Source organism: Salmo salar, chromosome 04 (genome assembly GCF_965601325.2).
Source record: "Salmo salar chromosome 04, fSalSal1, whole genome shotgun sequence".
NCBI lineage: Eukaryota > Metazoa > Chordata > Actinopteri > Salmoniformes > Salmonidae > Salmo > Salmo salar.
The window spans coordinates 88,327,664-88,351,928 of record NC_138294.1 but is presented as its reverse complement, the minus strand read 5'-3'; the positions used below and the strand labels follow the sequence as shown (position 1 = coordinate 88,351,928).

At 44.5% G+C, this 24,265-nt stretch overlaps 1 protein-coding gene across 1 annotated transcript in view; it reads right to left on the bottom strand.

The window, feature by feature from the left end:
- LOC106603954 (E3 ubiquitin-protein ligase RNF43) overlaps window positions 1-24,265 on the bottom strand; it is a 225,006-nt gene that overhangs the window by 13,262 nt on the left and 187,479 nt on the right. Inside the window, exons 3-4 of the mRNA XM_045717401.2 lie at window positions 10,564-10,638; window positions 10,176-10,310 (exon numbers count right to left, since the gene is read on the bottom strand). Coding sequence (XP_045573357.1) covers window positions 10,176-10,310; window positions 10,564-10,638 — 210 coding nt within the window. The remainder of the gene's footprint in view (window positions 1-10,175; window positions 10,311-10,563; window positions 10,639-24,265) is intronic.

Sequence of the window (24,265 nt, the reverse complement as noted above, 5' to 3'; positions counted from 1 at the left end):
TCCACACAGAGCCATTGTACTCCACACAGGGCCATTGTACTCCACACAGGGCCATTGTACTCCACACAGGGCCATTGTACTCCACACAGGGCCATGAAGGTCCAGATAGCTTTTTTCCCTTAATAAATAAAATCATCACTTAAAAACTGCCGTTTGTGTTTACTTGGGTTATCTTTGTGTAATATTAAAATGTGTTTGATGAGCTGAAACATTTAGGTGTGACAAAATGTGCAAAAAAATAAGAAATCAGGAAGGTGCAAATACTTTTTCACAGCACTGTATACAAGAGAAAAAAACTTTTTCCCAAACAGTGTGTCTAAACTCTGGTGTCCAAACACCCAGCGCACCGTAGACCTTCTGTCTGAGGACCAAGTATGTTCACCTAGCCACATAATAATACACACAGGCACAAACCACCTGAGAACACAGCAGGAAAGGATGGCCACAGCACTGAAGGGAGTGATTGAAATAGCTTCTTCTACTTTCCCCAATGCACAAGTGGTTATCTCCACCCTGCTACCACGAAAAGACTTCCACCCTGCTACCATACAGTGGGTAAATGCAAGTATTTCCCGTGACTGTGCCTCAAAACCAAATGTTTACCTGGCCCACCACTCCACCCTGGACTTGAACAGCCTCTATGACCAGGTCCACCTATTCAAGGCAGCAGTGCCCACCTTCGCCCGAACCCTAAAGGACATTGCCCTCAACAGCTGCCCCAACACTTCACACAGGAGCAACAGATCAATAGACACCCTGCCCAGACCAGCGAGACACTCTCCCAGACCCCCCCCCCCCCCGGACTTACACATAGAGGACCCACGCCTAGAGGACCTAGATCCAGACCACAACACCACCAGCCACATCCACATCCCCCCCAAGTCAACCATCCCCACACCCCATTTAGGCCCCTTCAGATCAGACCTATGCCCCTCCTGCCCATCCCATGCCCCCCTCTTCTGCAAAGAGGGCCTCAACATGAAAGTCACACATATGCCCAGGCCGTGAGCTGGCAAACAACCAACAACAAAAACGGGTCACAACTCCTGCAGCTCTGTCGCACGCTGGGTACGTACATAGTCAATGGTAGGCTTCGAGGGGACTCCTATGGTAGGTACACCTATAGCTCATCTCTTGGCAGTAGTACTGTAGACTACTTTATCACTGACCTCAACCCAGAGTCTCTCAAAGAGTTCACAGTCAGCCCACTGACACCCCTATCAGACCACAGCAAAATCACAGTCTACTTGAACAGAGCAATACTAAATCATCAGGCATCAAAGCCAAAGGACACCACATAAGGTGAATGCACCAATTTGTAAGGTGCTCTGGATAAGAGCGTCTGCTAAATGACTTAAATGTTAAATGTAAATGTAAAGGAACTGAGTAACATTAAGAAATGCTATAGATGGAAGGAATGCAGTTTGGAAACCTAACAGAAAACAATTAGGCAACAACTAATTCAATCCCTTTTAGACAACTTCCTGGACAAAACGTTCCACTGTAATAGTGAAGGTGTAAACGTGGCAGTAGAAAATCTTAACAGTATATTTGACCTCTCAGCTTCCCTATCAAATCTAAAAATGAACAACAATAACAAATGGTTTGATGAAGAATGCAAAAATCTAAGAAAGAAATTGAGAAACCTATCAAACCAAAAACATAGAGACCCGGAAAACCTGAGCCTACGCCTTCACTATGGTGAATCACTAAAACAATACAGAAATACAGTACGGAAAAAGAAGGAACAGCACGTCAGAAATCAACTAAATGTAATTGAAGAATCCATAGACTCTAACCACTTCTGGGAAAATTGGAAAACACTAAACAAACAACAACACGAAGAATTATCTATCCAAAATGGAGATGTGTGGGTAAACCACTTCTCCAATCTTTTTGGCTCTATAACAAAGAACAAACAGCAAAAACACATATATGATCAAATGCAAATCTTAGAATAAACTATTAAAGTCTACCAGATCCCACTGGATTCTCCAATTACCTTGAATGAACTACAGGACAAAATAAAAACCCTCCAACCCAAAAAGGCCTGTGGTGTTGATGGTATCCTCAATGAAATGATAAAATATACAGACAACAAATTCCAATTGGCTATACATAAACTCTTTAACATCATCTTTAGCTCTGGCATCTTCCCAAGTACTTGGAAACAAGGACTGATCACCCCAATCCACAAAAGTGGAGATAAATTTGACCAAAATAACTACTGTGGGATATGGGTCATCAGCAACCTTGGGAAAATCCTCTGTATTATCATTAACAGCAGACTCGTACATTTCCTCAGTGAAAATATACTGAGCAAATGTCAAATTGGCTTTTTAACAAATTATCGGACGACAGACCACGTATTCACCCTGCACACCCTAATTGACAAACAAACAAACCAAAACAAAGGCAAAGTCTTCTCATGCTTTGTTGATTTCAAAAAGGCCTTCGACTAAATTTGGCATGAGGGTCTGCTATACAAATTGATGGAAAGCGGTGTTGGGGGGAAAACATACGACATTATAAAATCCATGTACACAAACAACAAGTGTGTGGTTAAAATAGGCAAAAAACACACACATTTCTTCCAACAGGGCCGTGGGGTGAGACAGGGATGCAGCTTAAGCCCCACCCTCTTCAACATATTTATCAACGAATTGGCGAGGGCACTAGAACAATCTGCATCACCCGGCCTCACCCTACTAGAATCTGAAGTGAAATGTCTACTGTTTGCTGATTATCTGGTGCTTCTGTCACCAACCAAGGAGGGCCTACAGCAGCACCTAGATATTATGCACAGATTCTGCCAGACCTGGGCCCTGACAGTAAATCTTAGTACAACCAGCACTGCAGCTGTAATGAATGAGTAGCAAAGCGTTCCGATAAGCTTGTGTTGTTAGTATTATTTGCTTGTGTTTTTTAATATCGAGTAATATTTCACTTTCTCTGGTCATAACAGTAACAACATGAATTCGTGCATGAGACAGAAATAATGCAGTGGAACTTGAGTTTCACCATCAGCTGGAAGGCTGTGTCCTCTTTTCTCAGCAGAGGGAGGGAAAGAGGAGGGATGGTGAGTTGGGTGAGAGGCAGCCTCACCGCTGCTCCCTCCCTCCCTTCAGACTGACCAGATGCAGGCCATCAGTCCAGTAAAAACATAAGCAAATTATTACATTCTCTTAGCTGTGCCTCACAAGTAATACAACAAATGATGTATTACCAGTGTGATCATAATGATAGCCAATGATATGTAGGTATATGATCGCACAGTGATAATGTATTGGACCTATAGCCTACTGTCACATCTTCTCCTGCTCCTCCCCTCTGGCGTACGACATCGCCAGAATACTAACCACCAATCCTGGGATTCATCATTCCGCTCACCTGTTAATCATTATGATTCACAACTGGACTTCGTTACCTTCAACATTTCCTCCCCTTTATATGTCACTCCCTTGTGTTTTTTTCACCAGTTGGTATTGTTCTTGTTTACTGGCGTGTAGCCTTATGGAATTGTCTTGTTACTGGTTTTGTTGTTTTAGTAAACATTTCACCTGCACCTACTTCCTGCTTCCCGAATCACAGCTCCGTTATTACAGAATACCAACTCAAACTATGGAAGCAGCAGGAAAGTCTGAAATCTCTCAGACGGTCGAGGAACAAGGTCATCCTCGGCCTCCCTTGGCTCCAACGCCATAACCCTACCATCTCATGGTCGAGGATGAAAACCACAGACTGGTCACCTGAATACCGGAAGACCTGCTTCCCTGTCCCCTGTGGTTCCACATCAGTTGACAGTCCTTCCTATGGTTGCCCTTCAGCCCAACATCCCAGCACAACCTACCAGGACTTTAAGGAGGTATTCTCCAAGACCCACGCTACTGGTCTCCCTACTCATCACCCTTGGGACTGTGCCATCGGCCTGTTTTCCGGTGCTACACATCCGCGCAGATGGATCTACCCTCTGTCAGTGGTTGAGACCTAGGCCATGGAGAATTACATTCAAGAGGTGCTCCAACAGGGTTTTATCCGCACATCTGCGTCGGCTGGTTTCTTCTTCGTGGCCAAGATTGGAGGGAGGATTACGCACATATCGATTACCGAGGACTCAATGACATCAACAAGAAGTATTGGTACCCTCTCCCGTTGGTGCCGTCAGCCATAGAGCAGCTCTGCGGGGCTCAGTTCTTCACCAAACTGGACCTGCTGAGTGCCTAATCTCATCCGCATCCGGGAGGGGGATGAGTGGAAGACGGCGTTCAGCATGATGTCTGGTCACTACGAGTATTTGGTTATGCCCTTTGGCTTAGCCAATGCTCTGTCAGTGTTCCAGGCATTCGTCAACGAGGTGTTCAGGGACATGCTCGGATGGCAAGTGATTGTATACATCGATGACATCCTGATCTTCTCGACCAACCTGAAAGATCACATCACCCACTTTCGAGCAGTCCTTGGACGCCTCTTGGTCAATCACATGTTCGTCAAGGCGGAGAAGTGCCAATTCTACCAGAGGGCTGTATCCTTCCTGGGTTACCAAATCAGCTTGCAGGGAGTGAGGATGGAGGACAAGAAGGTAGATGTGGTAAGGTCATGGCCAGTCCAAACCACCATCAAGGGGTTACAACGGTTTCTGGGGTTTGCCAACTTCTACCGCCGCTTCATCAGGAACTTCAGCGCCTTCGCCACCCTTCTCACCTCCCTCCTCAAGGGTGGGCCTCGTAGGTTGGTGTAGTCTCCGATAGCCGACGAGGCCTTTGTCTCCTCAAGGGGCGTTTCCCATCCGCCTCCTTGCTAATGCACCCAGATCCCACGTTAACTTTTGTGGTTGAGGTAGATGCATATGAGGTGGGTGTGGGGGCAGTTTTGTCACAAAGACAGGGTAACCATTGAAATTGTATCCTTATGCTTTTTTCTCCAAGAAACTGTCCTCCGCAGAGGAATTACGACATCGGCGATCGGGAGCTCCTGGCGTTGAAGTTGGCATTAGAGGAGTGAAGACACTGGCTGGAGGGCGCCAAGGAACCATTTGTCATCCTCACCGACCATCGGAACCTACATTACATACGGACAGCGAGGAGACTGAATCCACGCCAAGCCAGGTGGACACTTTTCGACTTCATGCTGACCTATCGCCCAGGTTCGAAGAACATCATGGCCGATGCTCTGTCCCGTATCTACGATTCGGGAGAGGTTCCTGTGCAGAGAACACCCATAATCCCATCCTCCCGAATCATGGGTCCAGTGGTTTGGGACGTAGATGTGGACATCCGCCAGACTCTAGAGGGAGCCTGCACCCAGAAGGGAAGCTTCTGCCACTTCCCGTGCCTCAGCTACCTTGGTCACATCTATCCATTGACTTTGTAATCAATCTTCCCCCCTCTGATGGTTAGTGGATAGATTTTCCAAGTCATGTCGATTAATCCCTCTTCCTGGTCTCCTCACTGTTTTCCAGGTCACTGAGGAACTCTTCCAGCAGGTCTTCTGGCATTATGGCCTTCCAGAGGACATTGTCTCCAACCATGGCCCCCAATTTATATCACGAGTTAGGAGGGCCTTCTTGGAGAAGCTTGAGGTCACTGTCAGCCTCACTTCCAGGTATCGGCCTCAGTCCAACGGGCAGGTGGAAAGGATGACCCAGGAGCTGGGGAGGTTCCTGAGCAGTCACTGTCAGTATTGGCAGCGTGAGTGGACACGATTCCTTCACTAAGCAGAGTACGCCCAGAACTTGCTACATCACTCCTCCACTGGGTTGACCCCCTTTCAGTGTGTTTTGGGTTTCCAGCTGGCCCTGGCCCCGTGGACCCCGCGCCATCCATCGTCATTCTGGAACAGGCGGACCGTCACCGCAGTGAGACTCCTGTGTTCCATCCTGGGGACCACGTCTGGCTCTCTACCAGGAACCTCCCACTCCACCTGCCCTGCAAGAAACTGAGCCCCCGGTTTGTGGGGCTGTTCAAGGTTATTCGGAGGGTCAACGAGGTGACGTACAGGTTACAACTACCCAGTCACTAATGTATCTCACCCTCTTTTCATGTCTCCCTTCTCAGGCCGGTGGTTCCTGGTCCCTTAGCTGATACTGTCCCCCACGAAACCCCCCCACCCCCCCGGATATTGAGGGGTTCTGGCGTACGCTGTCAGATCCATACTGGACTCCCAACGTCGTAGGAGCTTCAGTATCTGGTGGACTGGGAGGGGTATGACCCAGAGGAGTGGTGTTGGGTTTCGGTGGACATTCTGGACCCCAACATCATCCGTGATTTCCACCTTCACCGCCGGGAACGACCCGCTCCTCATCCTCGGGTTCATCCCTCTGGTCGGCGTCATCCTGCCGCGCGTAAAAAGGGGGGGGGGGGGGGGGGTATGTACTGTCGCATCTGCTCCGATCCTGGGATTCATCATTACACGCACCTGTTAATCATTGATTCACACCTGGACTTCATTACCTTCAACATTTCCACCCCTTTATGTCACTCCCTTATGTTTTCTCACCAGTTGGTATTGTTCTTGTTTACTGGCGTGTAGCCTTATGGATATGTGTCATTACTAGTTTTGTTTTAGTAAACGTTGCACCTGCTTCCTGACTCACAGCTCCGTTATTACACCTGCTGCACAAACCTCATTGCTACATAAGTGTTTTTAATTGGTTTATAGGCTTACGTTTTTTTATGTCATGTTTAAAAAATATCTAAGCCGTAGATCTCAGCTTGCATTTTGACTCAGTGATCTTGACTCAGAAAAGGTTGGTGACCACTGCCTTTAGAGAACTAAAGCTACCACTCTAACTAGAGTGAACACTACAGTTCCACACTACACTCTACCAATCCAATGAGTGAACACTACAGTTCCACACTACACTCTACCAATCCAATGAGTGAACACTACAGTTCCACACTACACTCTACCAACACAACTAGAGTGAACACTACAGTTCCACACTACACTCTACCAAGAGAGGCAACACTACAGTCAGTCCCTTCTCACAACCGTTGCTGCTTGTTATAGACCACCTTCAGCCCCCAGCTGTGCCCTGGACACCATATGTCAACTGATTGCCCCCCATCTATCTTCAGAGCTCGTACTGTTAGGTGACCTAAACTGGGACATGCTTAACACACCGGTCGTCCTACAATCTAAACTAGATGCCCTCAATCTCACACAAATGATCAATGAACCTACCAGGTACAACCCCAAATCCGTAAACACGAGCACCCTCATAGATATCATCCTGACCAACCTGCCCTCTAAATACACCTCTGCTGTCTTCAACAAGGATCTCAGCGATCACTGCCTCATTGCCTGCATCAGTAATGGGTCTGCGGTCAAACAACCACCCCTCATCACTGTCAAACGCTCCCTAAAACACTTCAGCGAGCAGGGCTTTCTAATCGACCTGGCCCGGGTATCCTGGAAGGATATTGACCTCATTCCGTCAGTAGAGGATGCCTGGTTATTCTTTAAAAGTGCTTTCCTCACCATCTTAAATAAGCATGCCCCATTCAAAAAAATGTCAAACCATATAGCCCTTGGTTCACTCCAGACCTAACTGCCCTTGACCAGCACAAAAACATCCTGTGGCGGTCTGCATTAGCATCGAATAGCCCCCGCGATATGCAACTTTTCAGGGAAGTTAGGAACCAATATACACAGGCAGTTAGGAAAGCAAAGGCTAGCTTTTTCAAACATAAATTTGCATCCTGTAGCACAAACTCCAAAAAGTTCTGGGACACTGTAAAGTCCATGGAGAATAAGAGCACCTCCTCCCAGCTGCCCACTGCACTGCGGCTAGGAAACACTGTCACCACCGAAAAATCCACGATAATTGAGAATTTCAATAAGCATTTTTCTACGGCTGGCCATGCTTTCCACCTGGCTACCCCTACCCCGGTCAACAGCTCTGCACCCCCCACAGCAACTTGCCCAAGCCTCCCCAAATTTCTCCTTCACCCAAATCCAGATAGCTGATGTTCTGAAAGAGCTGCAAAATCTTGACCCCTACAAATCAGCTGGGCTAGACAATCTGGATCCTCTCTTTCTAAAATTATCCGCCGCAATTGTTGCAACCCTTATTACTAGCCTATTCAACCTCTCTTTCGTATCGTCTGAGATCCCCAAAGATTGGAAAGCTGCCGTGGTCATCCCCCTCTTCAAAGGGGGAGACACTAGACCCAAACTGTTATAGACCCATATCCATCCTACCCTGCCTTTCTAAGGTCTTCAAAAGCCAAGTTAACAAACAGATCACCGACCATTCCGAATCCCACCACACCTTCTCCGCTATACAATCTGGTTTCCGAGCTGGTCATGGGTGCACCTCAGCCACGCTCAAGGTCCTAAACGATATCATAACCGCCATCGGTAAAAGACAAAACTGTGCAGCCATATTCATCGACCTGGCCAAGGCTTTCGACTCTGTCAATCACCACATTCTTATCGGCAGACTCAACAGTCTTGGTTTCTCAAATGACTGCCTCGCCTACTTCTCAGATAGAGTTCAGTGCGTCAAATCGGAGGGCCTGTTGTCCGGACCTCTGGCGGTCTCTATGGGGGTGCCACAGGGTTCAATTCTCAGGCCGACTCTTTTCTCTGTATACATCAATGATGTTGCTCTTGCTGCTGGTGATTCTCTGATCCACCTCTACGCAGACGACACCATTCTGTATACATCTGACCCTTCTTTGGACACTGTGTTAACTAACCTCCAGACGAGCTTCAATGCCATACAACCCTCCTTCCGTGGCCTCCAACTGCTTTTAAATGCTAGTAAAACTAAATGTATGCTCTTCAACCGATTGCTGCCCGCACCTGCCTGCCCGTCCAGCATCACTACTCTGGACGGTTCTGACGTAGAATATGTGGACAACTACAAATACCTAGGTGTCTGGTTAGACTGTAAACTCTCCTTCCAGACTCACATCAATCATCTCCAATCCAAAATTAAATCTAGAATCGGCATCCTATTTCTCAACAAAGCCTCCTTCACTCATAGGGCCAAACATACCCTCGTAAAACTGACTATCCTCCCGATCCTCGACTTCGCGATGTCATTTACGAAATAGCCTCCAACACTCTACTCAGCAAATTGGATGCAGTCTATCACAGTGCCATGCGTTTTGTCACCAAAGCCCCATATACTACCCACCACTGAAACCTGTACGCTCTCGTTGGCTGGCCCTCGCTTCATATTCGTTGCCAAACCCACTGGCTCCAGGTCATCTATAAGTCTTTGCTATGTAAAGCCCCGCCTTATCTCAGCTAACTGGTCACCATAACAGCATCCACCCGTAGCACGCGCTCCAGCAGGTATACTTCACTGGTCACCCCCAAAGCCAATTCCTTATTTGGCGGCCTTTCCTTCCAGTTCTCTGCTGCCAATGACTGGAACGAATTGCAAAAATCACTGAAGCTGGAGACTCATCTCCCTCACTAGCTTTAAGCATCAGCTGTCAGAGCAGCTTACAGATCATTGCATCTGTACATAGCCCATCTATCTACCTCCTCGCCATATGTTGTTGCTCCTTTGCAACCCAGTATCTCTACTTGCACATCTATCACGCCAGTGTTTAATTGCTAAATTGTAATTATTTCGCCACTACAGCCTATTTATTGCCTTACCTCCCTAATCTTACCTCATTTGCAAACACTGTATGTAGATTATTTTCTGTTGTGTTATTGACTCTACGTTTGTTTATTCCATGTGTAACTCTGTGTTGTTGTTTTTGCGCACTGCTTTGCTTTATCTTAGCCAGGTCGCAGTTGTAAATGAGGACTTGTTCTCAACTGGCCTACCTGGTTAAATAAAGGACTTGTTCTCAACTTGCCTACCTGGTTAAATAAATGACTTGTTCTCGACTAGCATACCTGGTTAAATAAAGGACTTGTTCTCAACTAGCCTACCTGGTTAAATAAAGGACTTGTTCTCAACTTGCCTACCTGGTTAAATAAAGGTGAAATAAAACATAAAAAACAACCTCTACCACCACCAGCCAATCCTCTGTTTACCTCCCGTTGCCGGGGTCCTGCTACCATGGTTCTCAGGGGGAGGGGCCAATGTCAAACTAGTAGAAGAATAGGGCTTTTACTATAGATGTATTCTCCATAGTATAAACTGGGAGAGTGTAACTAACAAGCTCTTCATATGCTATTACCCATGTTTGTATGTCAGTCCTTACCCATTTGGGGTCCTCTCTCTTGATGTCGATGCGGACTCTGGCCTCCTCGTTCCTGTTGACCAGTTCCATCAGCATCTCAGCATCCGCAGCCTGCATCAGCACCACCGGACGCAGCAGGGAGTCTGACTCAGGCAGCTACACGTGCATGTGTGTGTGCATGTAGGGGTGTGTGTGTGCATGTGTGTGTGTGTAGGTATGTTTGTGTACATGTAGGTGTGTGTGTGTGTGCATGTGTGTGTGTGTGTGTAGGTATGTTTGTGTACATGTAGGTGTGTGTGTGTTGGAGGAAGACACATAAGAAGGGGAAGACACAGAATGTTTTTTTCAGCTCAGTCTATGCTAAGTTACTGTCCTCTGCTCTCGTGGATGGGACTCCAACATTCCTCACCTGGAACTTAGCGTTGACATCATCAGTGACATCAAAGATGACAGCCTGAGCCCCTCTCTCCAGCGCCAGGCGAGCCTGAGAGAGAGAGAGAGAGAGAGAGAGAGAGAGAGAGAGAGAGAGAGAGAGAGAGAGAGAGAGAGAGAGAGGGCGAGGGAGTGCGAGAGAGAGAGAGTGCGAGAGAGAGAGAGAGAGAGCGAGAGTTTATAATCTATTTCACTTGCTTTGGCAATGTAAACACGTTTCCCAATTGAATTCAATTGAGAGAGAGAGAGAGAGAGAGAGAGAGAGAGAGAGAGAGAGAGAGAGAGTTCCAAGTTGAGCAGCAGCTGCTGAAAAACTAGCTCCTACAAATATTGAAATGTACATGGTTTTTAGAGTGAAGTACATTTGAAAAAACAAACGAATACTGCAAGACTGAATGGGAGACAAAACAAGCAACAAATGAAGAAGATAGGCGTGTGAAAAAGTATCTATTTTTATAAAATTGTGCTAGCTGGATTGTTTACCAGTTGCTAAGGAGTTGTAGGGACTCTCCTAAAAGAAACTAGCTAGCTAACTAATAAATAGATAGTTAACAATACAATAGAAGGACAAAATCTGGAAGGACATAATCCCTACAAATCAGCTGGGATTGACAATCTGGATCCTCTCTTTCTAAAATTATCTGCCGAAATTGTTGGAACCCCTTTTACTAGCCTGTTCGACCTCTCTTTCGTATCGTCTGAGATCCCCAAAGATTGGAAAGCTGCTGCGGTCATCCCCACCAAAACTGTTACAGACCTATATCCATCCTGCCCTGCCTTTCTAAAATCTTCGAAAGTCAAGTTAACAAACAGATCACCGACCATTTCGAATCCCACCGTACCTTCTCCGCTATGCAATCTGGTTTCCAAGCTGGTCATGGGTGCACCTCAGCCACGATCAAGGTCCTAAATGATAGCATAACCGCCATCGATAAAAGACAGTACTGTGCAGCCGTCTTCATCGACCTGGCCAAGGCTTTCGACTCAGCAGACTCAATAGCCTTGGCTTCTCACATGACTGCCTCGCCTGGTTCACCAACTACTTCTCTGATAGAGTTCAGTGTGTCAAATCAGAGGGCCTGTTGTCCGGACCTCTGGCAGTCTCTATGGGGGTGCAACAGGGTTCAATTCTCGGGCCGACTCTTTTCTCTGTATACATCAATGATGTCGCTCTTGCTGCTGGTGATTCTCTGATCCACCTCTACGCAGACGACACCATTCTGTATACATCTGGCCCTTCTTTGGACACTGTGCTAACAAACCTCCAAACGAGCTTCAATGCCATTCAACACTCCTTCCGTGGCCTCCAACTGCTTTTAAATGCTAGTAAAACTAAGTGCATGCTCTTCAATCGATTGCTGCCTGCATCCTCCCGCCCGACTAGCATCACTACTCTGGACGGTTCTGACTTAGAATATGTGGACAACTACAAATACCTAGGTGTCTGGTTGGGACTGTAAACTCTCCTTCCAGACTCACATTTAGCATCTCCAATCCAAAATTAAATCTAGAATCTTCTCCAAAAAGAGAGGCATCAGCCAAGGCTGCTCCAGCCCAGGTCAACCTACCAGCCTCCCAGTCTGCTCCAGCCCAGGTCAACCTACCAGCCTCCCAGTCTGCTCCAGCCCAGATCAACCTCCCAGTCTGCTCCAGCCCAGGTCAACCTACCAGCCTCCCAGTCTGCTCCAGCCCAGGTCAACCTACCAGCCTCCCAGTCTGCTCCAGCCCAGATCAACCTCCCAGTCTGCTTCAGCCCAGGTCAACCTCCCAGTCTGCTCCAGCCCAGGTCAACCTCCCAGTCTGCTCCAGCCCAGGTCAACCTCCCAGTCTGCTCCAGCCCAGGTCAACCTACAAGCCTCCCAGTCTGCTCCAACACAGACAATCACCCACAACTACAATCCTTATCGATTCAAATGGGAAGTTCTTGGTCCAGGAAAGATGATTCCCTAGTCACCAGGTGTCCCACACACCCCCCTGCTCCACTTTCTGAAACAACAGCACCTCCACCATCCCCATGAGAGATGAGCCAGACACGATTTATTAAAGCACAAATCTAGAATACCAGGCCTATCACAGCACAGATTTACCAGACCTCACCCGCCTCAGGACAGCTCTACTACACCAGGCTCATCACAACACAGCTCTACTAGACCCAGCCCATCACAACACAGCTCTACTAGACCAGGCCCATCACAACACAGGTCTACTAGACCCGGCCCATCACAACACAGCTCTACTAGACCAGGCCCATCACAACACAGCTCTACTGGACCAGGCCCATCACAACACAGCTCTACTGGACCTGGCCCATCACAACACAGCTCTACTAGACCAGGCCCATCACAACACAGTTCTACTAGACCAGGCCCATCACAACACAGCTCTACTGGACCAGGCCCATCACAACACAGGTCTACTAGACCAGGCTCATCACAACACAGCTCTACTAGACCAGGCCCATCACAACACAGCTCTACTGGACCAGGCCCATCACAACACAGCTCTACTAGACCAGGCTCATCACAACACAGCTCTACTAGACCAGGCCCATCACAACACAGCTCTACTAGACCAGGCTCATCACAACACAGCTCTACTAGACCAGGCTCATCACAACACAGCTCTACTAGACCAGGCCCATCACAACACAGCTCTACTAGACCAGGCTCATCACAACACAGCTCTACTAGACCAGGCTCATCACAACACAGCTCTACTAGACCCGTCCCATCACAACACAGCTCTACTACACCAGGCCCATCACAACACAGCTCTACTAGACCCGTCCCATCACAACACAGCTCTACTAGACCAGGCCCATCACAACACAGCTCTACTAGACCAGGCCCATCACAACCCAGCTCTACTAGACCCGGCCCATCACAACACAGCTCTACTAGACCAGGCTCATCACAACACAGCTCTACTAGACCCGGCCCATCACAACACAGCTCTACTAGACCTGACTCTAGGGTCGGGCAGATCACTGTCCTTCAGAGAAGTACACCACATGATGCAGTCCACACCATGTATCATTCAGATCATCAGCCTACATATGCTGAGGTAACCTCTGGCAAAAGACACCTAGAACAATCAGAGATTGGAGAGGTGCTCCAACTACTGCATCTAATATGCAGACTACTAGACTAGATAGACTTTTGAATTCACTCGCTCGCATTTGATTTGATATATAATAGTATGTGTGTATACGTATGTATAAGTATGTGTGTATATGTATGTATAAGTATGTGTGTATAGGTATATAATAATATGTGTATATGTATGTATAAATATGTGTGTATATGTATGTATAAGTATGTGTGTATAGGTATATAATAATGTGTGTATATGTATGTATAAGTATGTGTGCATATGTATGTATAAGTATGTGTGTATATGTATAAGTATGTGTGCATATGTATGTATAAGTATGTGTGTATATGTATAAGTATGTGTGTATATGTATGTATAAGTATGTGTGTATATGTATAAGTATGTGTATATGTACATTGAATTCTGAAAGTATTCAGACCCCTTGACTTTTTCCACAATTTGTTACGTTACAGACTTATTCTAAAATTAATTAAACTGTTTTTTTTCCCATCAATCTACAAACAATACCCCATAATGACATGGCAAAAAAATAAAAATAAAAAATAAACTGAAAAATCACATTTACATACAGTACCAGTCAAAAGTTTGGACACACTTACTCATTCAAGGGTTTTTCATTATTTTTACAATTTTCTACATTGTATAATAATATTGAAGACATCAAAACTAGGAAATAACACATATGGAATCATGTCGTAACCAAAAAAGTGTTATATTTTATATTTGAGATTCTTCAAAGTAGCCAACCTTTGCCTTGAATTTGGAGAGAGAGAGAGAGAGAGAGAGAGAGGGCGAGAGAGAGAGAGGGCGAGAGAGAAAGAGGGAGAGCGAGAAAGAGTGAGAGAGAGAGAGAGAGAGAAGGCGAGAGAGATAGGGAAAGAGAGAGATGAGATAAGGAAAGTCAAGTGAAAAGTACACAAATAGAATGGATAGCATATAGTATCACTGTATTCAACATATAGTATTTCCACTGTATTCAACATATAATATTTACACTGTATTCAACATATAGCATCACTGTATTCAACATATAGTATTTCCACTGTATTCAACATACAGTATTTACACTGTATTCAACATATAGTATTTCCACTGTATTCAACATATAATATTTACACTGTATTCAACATATAGTATTTCCACTGTATTCAACATATAGCATCACTGTATTCAACATATAGTATTTCCACTGTATTCAACATATAATATTTACACTGTATTCAACATATAGTATCACTGTATTCAACATATAGTATTTCCACTGTATTCAACATATAGTATTTCCACTGTATTCAACATATAATATTTACACTGTATTCAACATATAGTATCACTGTATTCAACATATAGTATTTACACTGTATTCAACATATAGTATTTCCACTGTATTCAACATATAGTATATCCACTGTATTCAACATCTAGTATTTCCACTGTATTCAACATATAGTATTTCCACTGTATTCAACATATAGTATTTACACTGTATTCAACATATAGTATTTACACTGTTTTCAACATACTGTATCACACTGTAATTCAACATATAGTATTTACACTGTTTTCAACATACTGTATCACACTGTAATTCAACATATAGTATTTACACTGTTTTCAACATACTGTATCACACTGTAATTCAACATATAGTATTTACACTGTATTCAACATATAGTATCACTCATATAACATTAACTCAGCAAAATAAGAAACATGCCTTTTTCAGGACCCTGTCTTTCAAAGATAATTCGTAAAAAATCCAAATAACTTCACAGATCTTCATTGTAAAGGGTTTAAACACTGATTCCCATGCTTGTTCAATGAACCATAAACAATTAATGAACATGCACCTGTGGAACGGTCGTTAAGACACTAACAGCTTACAGACGGTGGGCAATTAAGGTCACAGTTATGAAAACTTAGGACACTAAAGAGGCCTTTCTACTGACTCTGAAAAACACCAAAAGAAAGATTCCCAGTGTCCCTGCTCATCTGCGTGATCGTGCCTTAGGCATGCTGCAAGGAGGCATGAGGACTGCAGATGTGGCCAAGGCAATAAATTGCAATATCCGTACTGTGAGACGCCTAAGACAGCGCTACAGGGAGACAAGACGGACAGCTGACTGTGTCACAGCATCATCGGACTGAGCTTGTTGTCATTGCAGGCAATCTCAACGCTGTGCGTTACAGGGAAGTCATCCTCCTCCTTCATGTGGTACCCTTCCTGCAGGCTCATCCTGACATGACCCTCCAGCATGACAATGCCACCAGCCATACTGATCGTTCTGTGTGTGATTTCCTGCAAGACAGAATATCAGTGTTCTGTCATGACCAGCAAAGAGCCCGGATCCCATTGAGCACGTCTGGGACCTGTTGGATCGGAGGGTGAGGGCTAGGGCCATTCCCCCCCCCAGAAATGTCTGGGAACTTGCAGGTGACTTGGTGGAAGAGTGGGGTAACATCTCACAGCAAGAACTGGCAAATCTGGTACAGTCCATGAGGAGGAGATGCACTGCAGTACTTAATGCAGCTGGTGGCCACACCAGATACTGACTGTTACTTTTGATTTTGACCCCCCCTTTGTTCAGGGACACATTCAATTTCTGTTAGTCACATGTCTGTGGAACTTGTTCAGTTTATGTCTCAGTTGTTGAATCTTGTTATGTTCATACAAATATTTACACATGTTAAGTTTGCTGAAAATAAACGCAGTTGACAGTGAGAGGACGTTTCTTTTTTTGTTGAGTTAAGTATCACTGTATTCGAAATATTGCATCACACTGTATTGAAGCAATGTAGTATTTTTTTTAAACTTTACATGGTTAACACTAGATGGCAGTCACACCCCACTGTTCACCAGTGACATATTTCTTCCTTACACAATCCCATCTGGATGGCTCTAGACAGCCCACTATACACAGTGTTATGATCACTATTCTTACTGGAGTGTGTACAAATAATAACACAGTGTAGCAAGGACAGGAGAGGTGGAGAGAGAGATAGGGAGTGAGGGCAAAGAGAGAGACAGAGAGAGAGAGAGAGAGAGAGAGAGAGAGAGAAAGAGAAGACAGAGAGAGAGGGCAAAGAGAGAGGACAGAGAGAGAGAGTGAGAGAGTGAGAGAGAGAGAGGGCAAAGAGAGAGGACAGAGAGAGAGAGGACAGAGAGAGAGAGAGAGACAGAGAGAGAGGGCAAAGAGAGAGGACAGAGAGAGAGTGAGAGAGTGAGAGAGAGAGAGGGCAAAGAGAGAGGACAGAGAGAGAGTGAGTGAGAGAGAGAGGGCAAAGAGAGGACAGAGAGAGAGAGTGAGAGAGAAAGGGCAAAGAGAGGACAGAGAGAGAGAGTGAGAGAGAGAGAGAGAGGGCAAAGAGAGAGGACAGAGAGAGAGCGCGAGAGCGAGAGAGAGAGAGAGAGAGAGGGCAAAGAGAGGACAGAGAGAGAGCGAGAGAGAGTGAGAGAGAGGGCAAAGAGAGGACAGAGAGAGAGAGTGAGAGAGAGAGAGAGAGAGAGACAGAGAGAGAGGGCAAAGAGAGAGGACAGAGAGAGAGAGAGCGAGTGAGAGAGAGAGAGAGAGAGAGAGAGAGGGCAAAGAGAGGACAGAGAGAGAGCGAGAGAGAGTGAGAGAGAGGGCAAAGAGAGGACAGAGAGAGAGAGTGAGAGAGAGAGAGAGAGAGAGAGAGACAGAGAGAGAGGGCAAAGAGAGAGGACAGAGAGAGAGAGGAGAGAGTGAGAGAGAGAGAGGGCAAAGAGAGAGAACAGAGAGAGAGTGAGTGAGAGAGAGAGGGCAAAGAGAGGACAGAGAGAGAGAGTGAGAGAGAAAGGGCAAAGAGAGAGGACAGAGAGAGCGCAAGAGAGAGAGAGAGAGAGGGCAAAGAGAGGACAGAGAGAGAGAGTGAGAGAGAGAGAGAGGGCAAAGAGAGAGGACAGAGAGAGAGCGCGAGAGAGAGAGAGGGCAAAGAGAGGACAGAGAGAGAGCGAGAGAGAGTGAGAGAGAGGGCAAAGAGAGGACAGAGAGAGAGAGTGAGAGAGAGAGGGCAAAGAGAGACAGGACAGAGAGAGAGAGAGCGAGAGCGCGAGAGCGAGAGAGAGAAGGAAGGAAGGAATGAAGGCAAAGAGAGAGGACAGAGAGAGAGCGAGTGAGAGAGAGAGGGAGGGCAAAGAGAGAGAAGGCAGAGAGAGCGAGAGAGAGAGAGAGAGAGAGAGAGAGAGCAGTGAGAGGGCATAGAGAGAGGGTAGAGAGAGCGAGGGCAGAGAGGGGCTATGCTTTGGTAAAGTGAGTTGAGGGTGTATCAATACCTTTAGTGTTCCCTGCCTACAGAGCTCCTAGGGGCCCTGTCCTGTCAGTGTTCCCTGCCTACAGAGCTCCTAGGGGCCCTGTCCTGTCAGTGTTCCCTGCCTACAGAGCTCCTAGGGGCCCTGTCCTGTCAGTGTTTCTGTTTTTAGAATTCCACAATGTTGAAAAATATAGCTTTCAGAACACGAATATGAATTAGGTGGTGTACTCTACAATATGAATTAGGTGGTGTACTCTACAATATGAATTAGGTGGTGTACTCTACAATATGAATTAGGTGGTGTACTCTACAATAGGAATTAGGTGGTGTACTCTACAATAGGAATTAGGTGGTGTACTCTACAATAGGAATTAGGTGGTGTACTCTACAATAGGAATTAGGTGGTGTACTCTACAATAGGAATTAGGTGGTGTACTCTACAATATGAATTAGGTGGTGTACTCTACAATAGTAAAACACTCCAAAGGCATTTTAAGTGTGACCCTGAATAAATACAATTACACACGCGCACACACACACACACACACACACACCCCCCCCCCCGCCAGCACGCACACACACGCTATAGAAATCCAGGTGAAGACATCTTTCAGCCAACCCATTTATCACAAGTTAATGAGAAAAGGCCTTGGAGGACCGGCTCCTTTGAACTCAGATCACTTGAAAAAAAGAGACAGTCAATAGATGACTAGGAACCACCTCCATGTCCTTTATACAGCAACTACCCCTCCTTCCCCTGGTTCCTGTGTGTGTATATATTATTAGTGTCAGTGTAGGAAATTGGTGGCATGTTGCATATTATAATGGTGGAGTATTTCTCTACTTCGAGCCACTCAGATGACTGGGGTTGGGTTTAAAGTTCAAAGTTCACAGTGTCAACGGTCAAAAAGGAGGTCAGATAGAAAATGAACATTTAATGTCCATTGATGTAGCGTCCAACGCTGGCCTACTGGCCCAAGTCAACAACCTCCAACCCCCTCTTTTCATTTCGTCTGTAATTGGAGAATGGACTATGAGACTAAATTAGTGGTTTTTCCACCTCAAAAAGCACAAGAAAGAGGATTTCAACACTCATCATTTCATTTTGTCCTGAAATTGTTTCTGTTAGCATTCGTTCAACGTTATTTTGTTGAAATATAATTTGATCTAATTGATTGCAACGAAATTGGACATTTTTTAATTTATAGGATTTATATAATATTCTATAAATATAATAGCTAAGATCTGATTTGGACCAAACTTTTTTCTAACAATGAGTTAGAAATTGACAAGAGCCACTCAAGCCAGACTGCTTAGAGGGTAAAGAAACCAATATGTCCCTTTAGAAATATATAGCCTAATAGCACGAACAGCACCATCTAGTGGTCATAACCTGGTAATAGCACGAACAGCACCATCTAGTGGTCATAACCTGGTAATAGCAGGAACAGCACCATCTAGTGGTCATAACCTGGTAATAGCAGGAACAGCACCATCTAGTGGTCAGAACATGGTAATAGCAGGAACAGCACCATCTAGTGGTCAGAACATGGTAATAGCAGGAACAGCACCATCTAGTGGTCATAACCTGGTAATAGCAGGAACAGCACCATCTAGTGGTCATAACCTGGTAATAGCAGGAACAGCACCATCTAGTGGTCAGAACATGGTAATAGCAGGAACAGCACCATCTAGTGGTCAGAACATGGTAATAGCAGGAACAGCACCATCTAGTGGTCATAACCTGGTAATAGCAGGAACAGCACCATCTAGTGGTCAGAACCTGGTACTATCAGGATGTGGGATGGGACATCAATCTAACAACTTCAATGAATACTTTTCTCTGAGTGGAGGTAAAAAAAAAAAACATCAGCAAATTCAATTACAATTTTATATGTTTCTAATTTACGGAAACGATTTCAGAACGATCTGAGGTGGTGGGTGTCATGGCTCGTTGAAATGATATGGAACGACTGAACATGTGGGAATCTGCTTTGCCTAGAGTTCAAGAGTTCCCAACCCAGCGTGAAGCACATGTCCTCTAATCCAGGTAATACATACATTACTACACTTGTGGTATAATACCATGGACAAGCTCGCACACGCGCACACGCACACACACGCACACACACAAGGACACACACAAGGACACACACACACACACACACACACACACACGGACACACACACACACAGACACACACACACAAGGACACACACACACACACACACAAGGACACACACACACACACACAAGGACACACACACAAGGACACGAACACACACAAGGACACACACACAAGGACACATACACACACGCTCTCTCCCTACTAAATACTTTATTTTAAATGGCCTCACCACAGGGCTGCTGGAGTACCTAAAGAACCTCAGTGGTCATTTCAGGAATAGAATCCTATTAAGTCATTATAGTATCACAATGTGGAGCGGCGGTGGTGGTGGCCAAAAGCTGGCTCATCCCAAAGGTTTCTATGAAAGCCACACAACTGAAAAGGAAACAAACCCCATTACAGAACGAGCTCATGCTACAACATGATTAACTGGAGTTATATTTAACTTCTTCTCTTTATTTTTTTACAATCCCTAAATTCAGACTCAAACAAGGCAATTAAAATGAGAGCCAAAAATGCATGTGGAAACAACTCTGTTTCGATATGTTTGTCAGAGGTAACTGTACTGTAACAGCCAGCTTTGTGGTTTAGCGATCACACATATCTCCTAGTCATACAACAACATGATAGGACAGAGGTGATATCTATATATAGAGAGATCACCTCCACTTGGCATTTGAAACAACACCAAACTCTCCACTTGTGCCATCAATGACAGATTTAACTTCATAAAAATGTATTCAATTACAGTTTTTTTTTTTTTTACAATCACTTTGGCACTAATTTCAGAACCTTGATGTCATTTTTCACAACTCTAGACACAAAACTCACAGCCAATGATCAAAATGAACATTTTCAAAACTGTAACACTTTTTCCAATTGCTTGGATACAATCCACATAAAGCTAAGATAATTTGTTCATTGAACTAAAATCACCTGTTCAAAATGACACAACTTAACATCAAAGTATTACCATTTCAAAATGCAATTCACACATTACATCTGAGATGACTGTCTATTCATTTCATTACAATGATCTAACTATCAACTGATACAACTGCTCAAAATGATCAGTAACTGTTGCATTACTCTTAATGCATAGTTTTATGGAAACTGACAAACAAAATTCCATGTTTAGATCATGAAAGTTTCAGGATAACGAGATCCATTGACACCAATTACTGTGCAACATGAACCAATTGAACTACATTATCTATGGATGTAATATTTCATCATCATTCTTTATCAGACACTGTTTCTATGGTCCCATGTACCACTTTTCCAGACCATGTTTTCAGATTTGACATTACTGTACACTCATCGGCCACTTTATTAGGTACACCTATCTAGTACTGGGTAGGACCCCCTTTTGCCTCCACAACAGCCTGAATTATTCATGGTGTTGTATGTTAAGAGATGACATTCTGCACACCACTGTTTTAAACAGCTGTTATTTGAGCATTTGTGGCCTTTCTGTTAGCTTGAATGAGTGTGGACATTCTCCTCTGACCTCTCTCATTAACAAGGTGTTTTTGCCCACAGAAATGCCGCTCACTGAATGTGTTTTGTTTATCGCACCATTCTCTGTAAACTCTATAGAGAGTGTAGTGTGTAAAAATCCCAGGAGGACAGCTGTTTCTGAGATGCTGGAATCAGCATGTGTGGCATCAACAATCATACCACGGTCAAAGTTGCTTAGATTACTCATCTTGCCTGTTCTAATGTTTGGTCGAACAACATCTAAAGCTCTCTACTCTATATACTCTATATATTGAGTTGCAGGCAGCCACCTGATTCGCTGTTCGAATGTAATCTTCCTTGATGAGCTAAATCAGGTCTGTAGAGTTGATGGCATGACCTATGTCATTGTGTGGGATAATGTCAGGTTCCACCACGCTCAAATGGTGCAAGCATGGTTTCAGGCCCATCCACAATTTACCACCCTGTACTTACCCCCATACTCTCCTTTCCTTAACCCAATTGAGGAATTTTTCTCCACATGGAGGTGGAAGGTATATGATAGGCGCCCTCACGAACAAGCCACCCTTCTCCAGGCCATGGATGACGCATGCAATGACATCACGGCAGACCAGTGTCTCACCCGAAGATTCTTCCCAAGATGTTTGGTTAATGAAAACATCCATTGTGATGTGGATGAGAACCTGTGGCCAAATCCACAAGACAGGGTTGATGGAAATATAGAAGTACAGTAATCAATCCTTTGTTTTGCTTTTTACAGTAAGCCAGGTGAGGAACACTGCAGTTGATGTTTTACTGTAGTTTTTTTCTTTTTTGGTAGCTAATTATTTTTGCTTTGATTCAAAGAAACCTATGTTGTGATTTTATTGTATTTCATCAATAAATTTCATATTTTGTTCAATGATTCCACTGTGTCTGTAGTATTCTCTCTGCTAGTCCTTTTACAGTGATGTATTTACGTGTAGTAGCATAATGAAACATGTATCACATATTTTGTACTACAATATTTAATGATCGTACGAACAACTCCACAGTGAAACTATCGGTATCTTGTGTGTGGGGGGGGATCTAAATTAATGTTCCTACGGTATTTCATGATAAATGAATTATTTGAACCAGTGATTCTGCAAGTGCAAGGTTTCTTTAAAAGATATGAATGCACAATGCAATGTTTTGAACGTTGGACAGCCTGTGTTACAAGTGATGACCGTTTTGAGTTTTGTGTCTGGAGTTTTGAAAAATGACCACAAGGTTCTGAAATTAGTGCCGAAGGGAATGTAATGTCTGACAAAACCAGAGCTAGCAGCGTCCAAGGTACAATAGACTTATCAATACTGTATTATCACCATTGACGCTCTTATCCAGAGGGAACTAAAGTCAGTGCAAAAAGTATGTAAATAAAAAAATAACACCAAGCATTGCAAGGTCTGAACGCAGGAGTTTAATTAAAACCTGTTAAGGTATAGGGGACAGTATTTTCATTTTCGGATGAAAAGCGTGCCCAGAGTAAACTGCCTAATACTCGGGCCCAGAGTCAAATATTTGCATATCATTAGTAGATTTGGATAGAAAACACTCTGAAGTTTCTAAAACTGTTTGAATGATGTCTGTGAGTATAACAGAACTCATAGGGCAGGCAAAAACCTGAGAATAATCCAACCAGGAAGTGGGAAATCTGAGAATTGTAGTTCTTCTTTTGAATCCCTATCGAAACTACAGTGTCTGTGGGGTCACGTTGCACTTCCTAAGGCTTCCATTGGCTGTCAACAGCCTTTAGAAACGCGTTTCATCCTTCTCCTGTTACTGGGCAGAAAATAGGAACTCAGTCAATGAGTGGACTGCCTATGGACAAAGGACATGGTGATGCGCGAGCCCGACAGCGCGCCCCTCCTTTTTCTTCTTGAATGAATACGCTATTGTCCGGTTGGAATATTATCGACGTTTTATGTTAAAAATACCCTAAGGATTGATTGTAAACAACGTTTGACATGTTTCTACGAACAGTAATGGAACCATTTGACTTTTTGTCTCTGGTACTGCGCTCGCGCGTTATGCCTTTGGATAGTGATCCGAACGCACAAACAAAACGGAGGTATTTGGACATAAATATGGAGTATTTCAAACAAAACGAACATTTCTTGTGGAAGTAGGAGTCCTCGGAGTGCATTCTGACAAAGATTAGCAAAGGTAAGGGAATATTTATAATACTAATTCAGAGTTTTGTTGATGCCAGAACTTGGCGGGTAGCTGTATAGCTTGCTTCGATGGCTGAGTTATGTACTCAGAATATTGAACAATGTGCTTTCTCCGTAAAGTTATTTTGAAATCTGACAAAGCGGTTGCGTCAAGGAGTAGTGTATCTATAATTCTTTCAATAACTGTTGTAAATTTTATCAACGTTTATGAGTATTTTTGTAAATTGATGTGCACATTCACCGGGAGTTTTGGTGGGAATACATTTTCTGAACATCACGCGCCAATGTAAAATGCTGTTTTTGGATATAAATATGAACTTTATCGAGCAAAACATACATGTATTGTATAACATGAAGTCCTATGAGTGCCATCTGATGAAGATCATCAAAGGTTAGTGAATATTTCAGCTGTACTTTTGGTATTTGTGATGCATGCCCTGGCTTGGAAAATGGCTGTGTGGTTTTTCTTGTGAAGTTTATGTCCTAACAT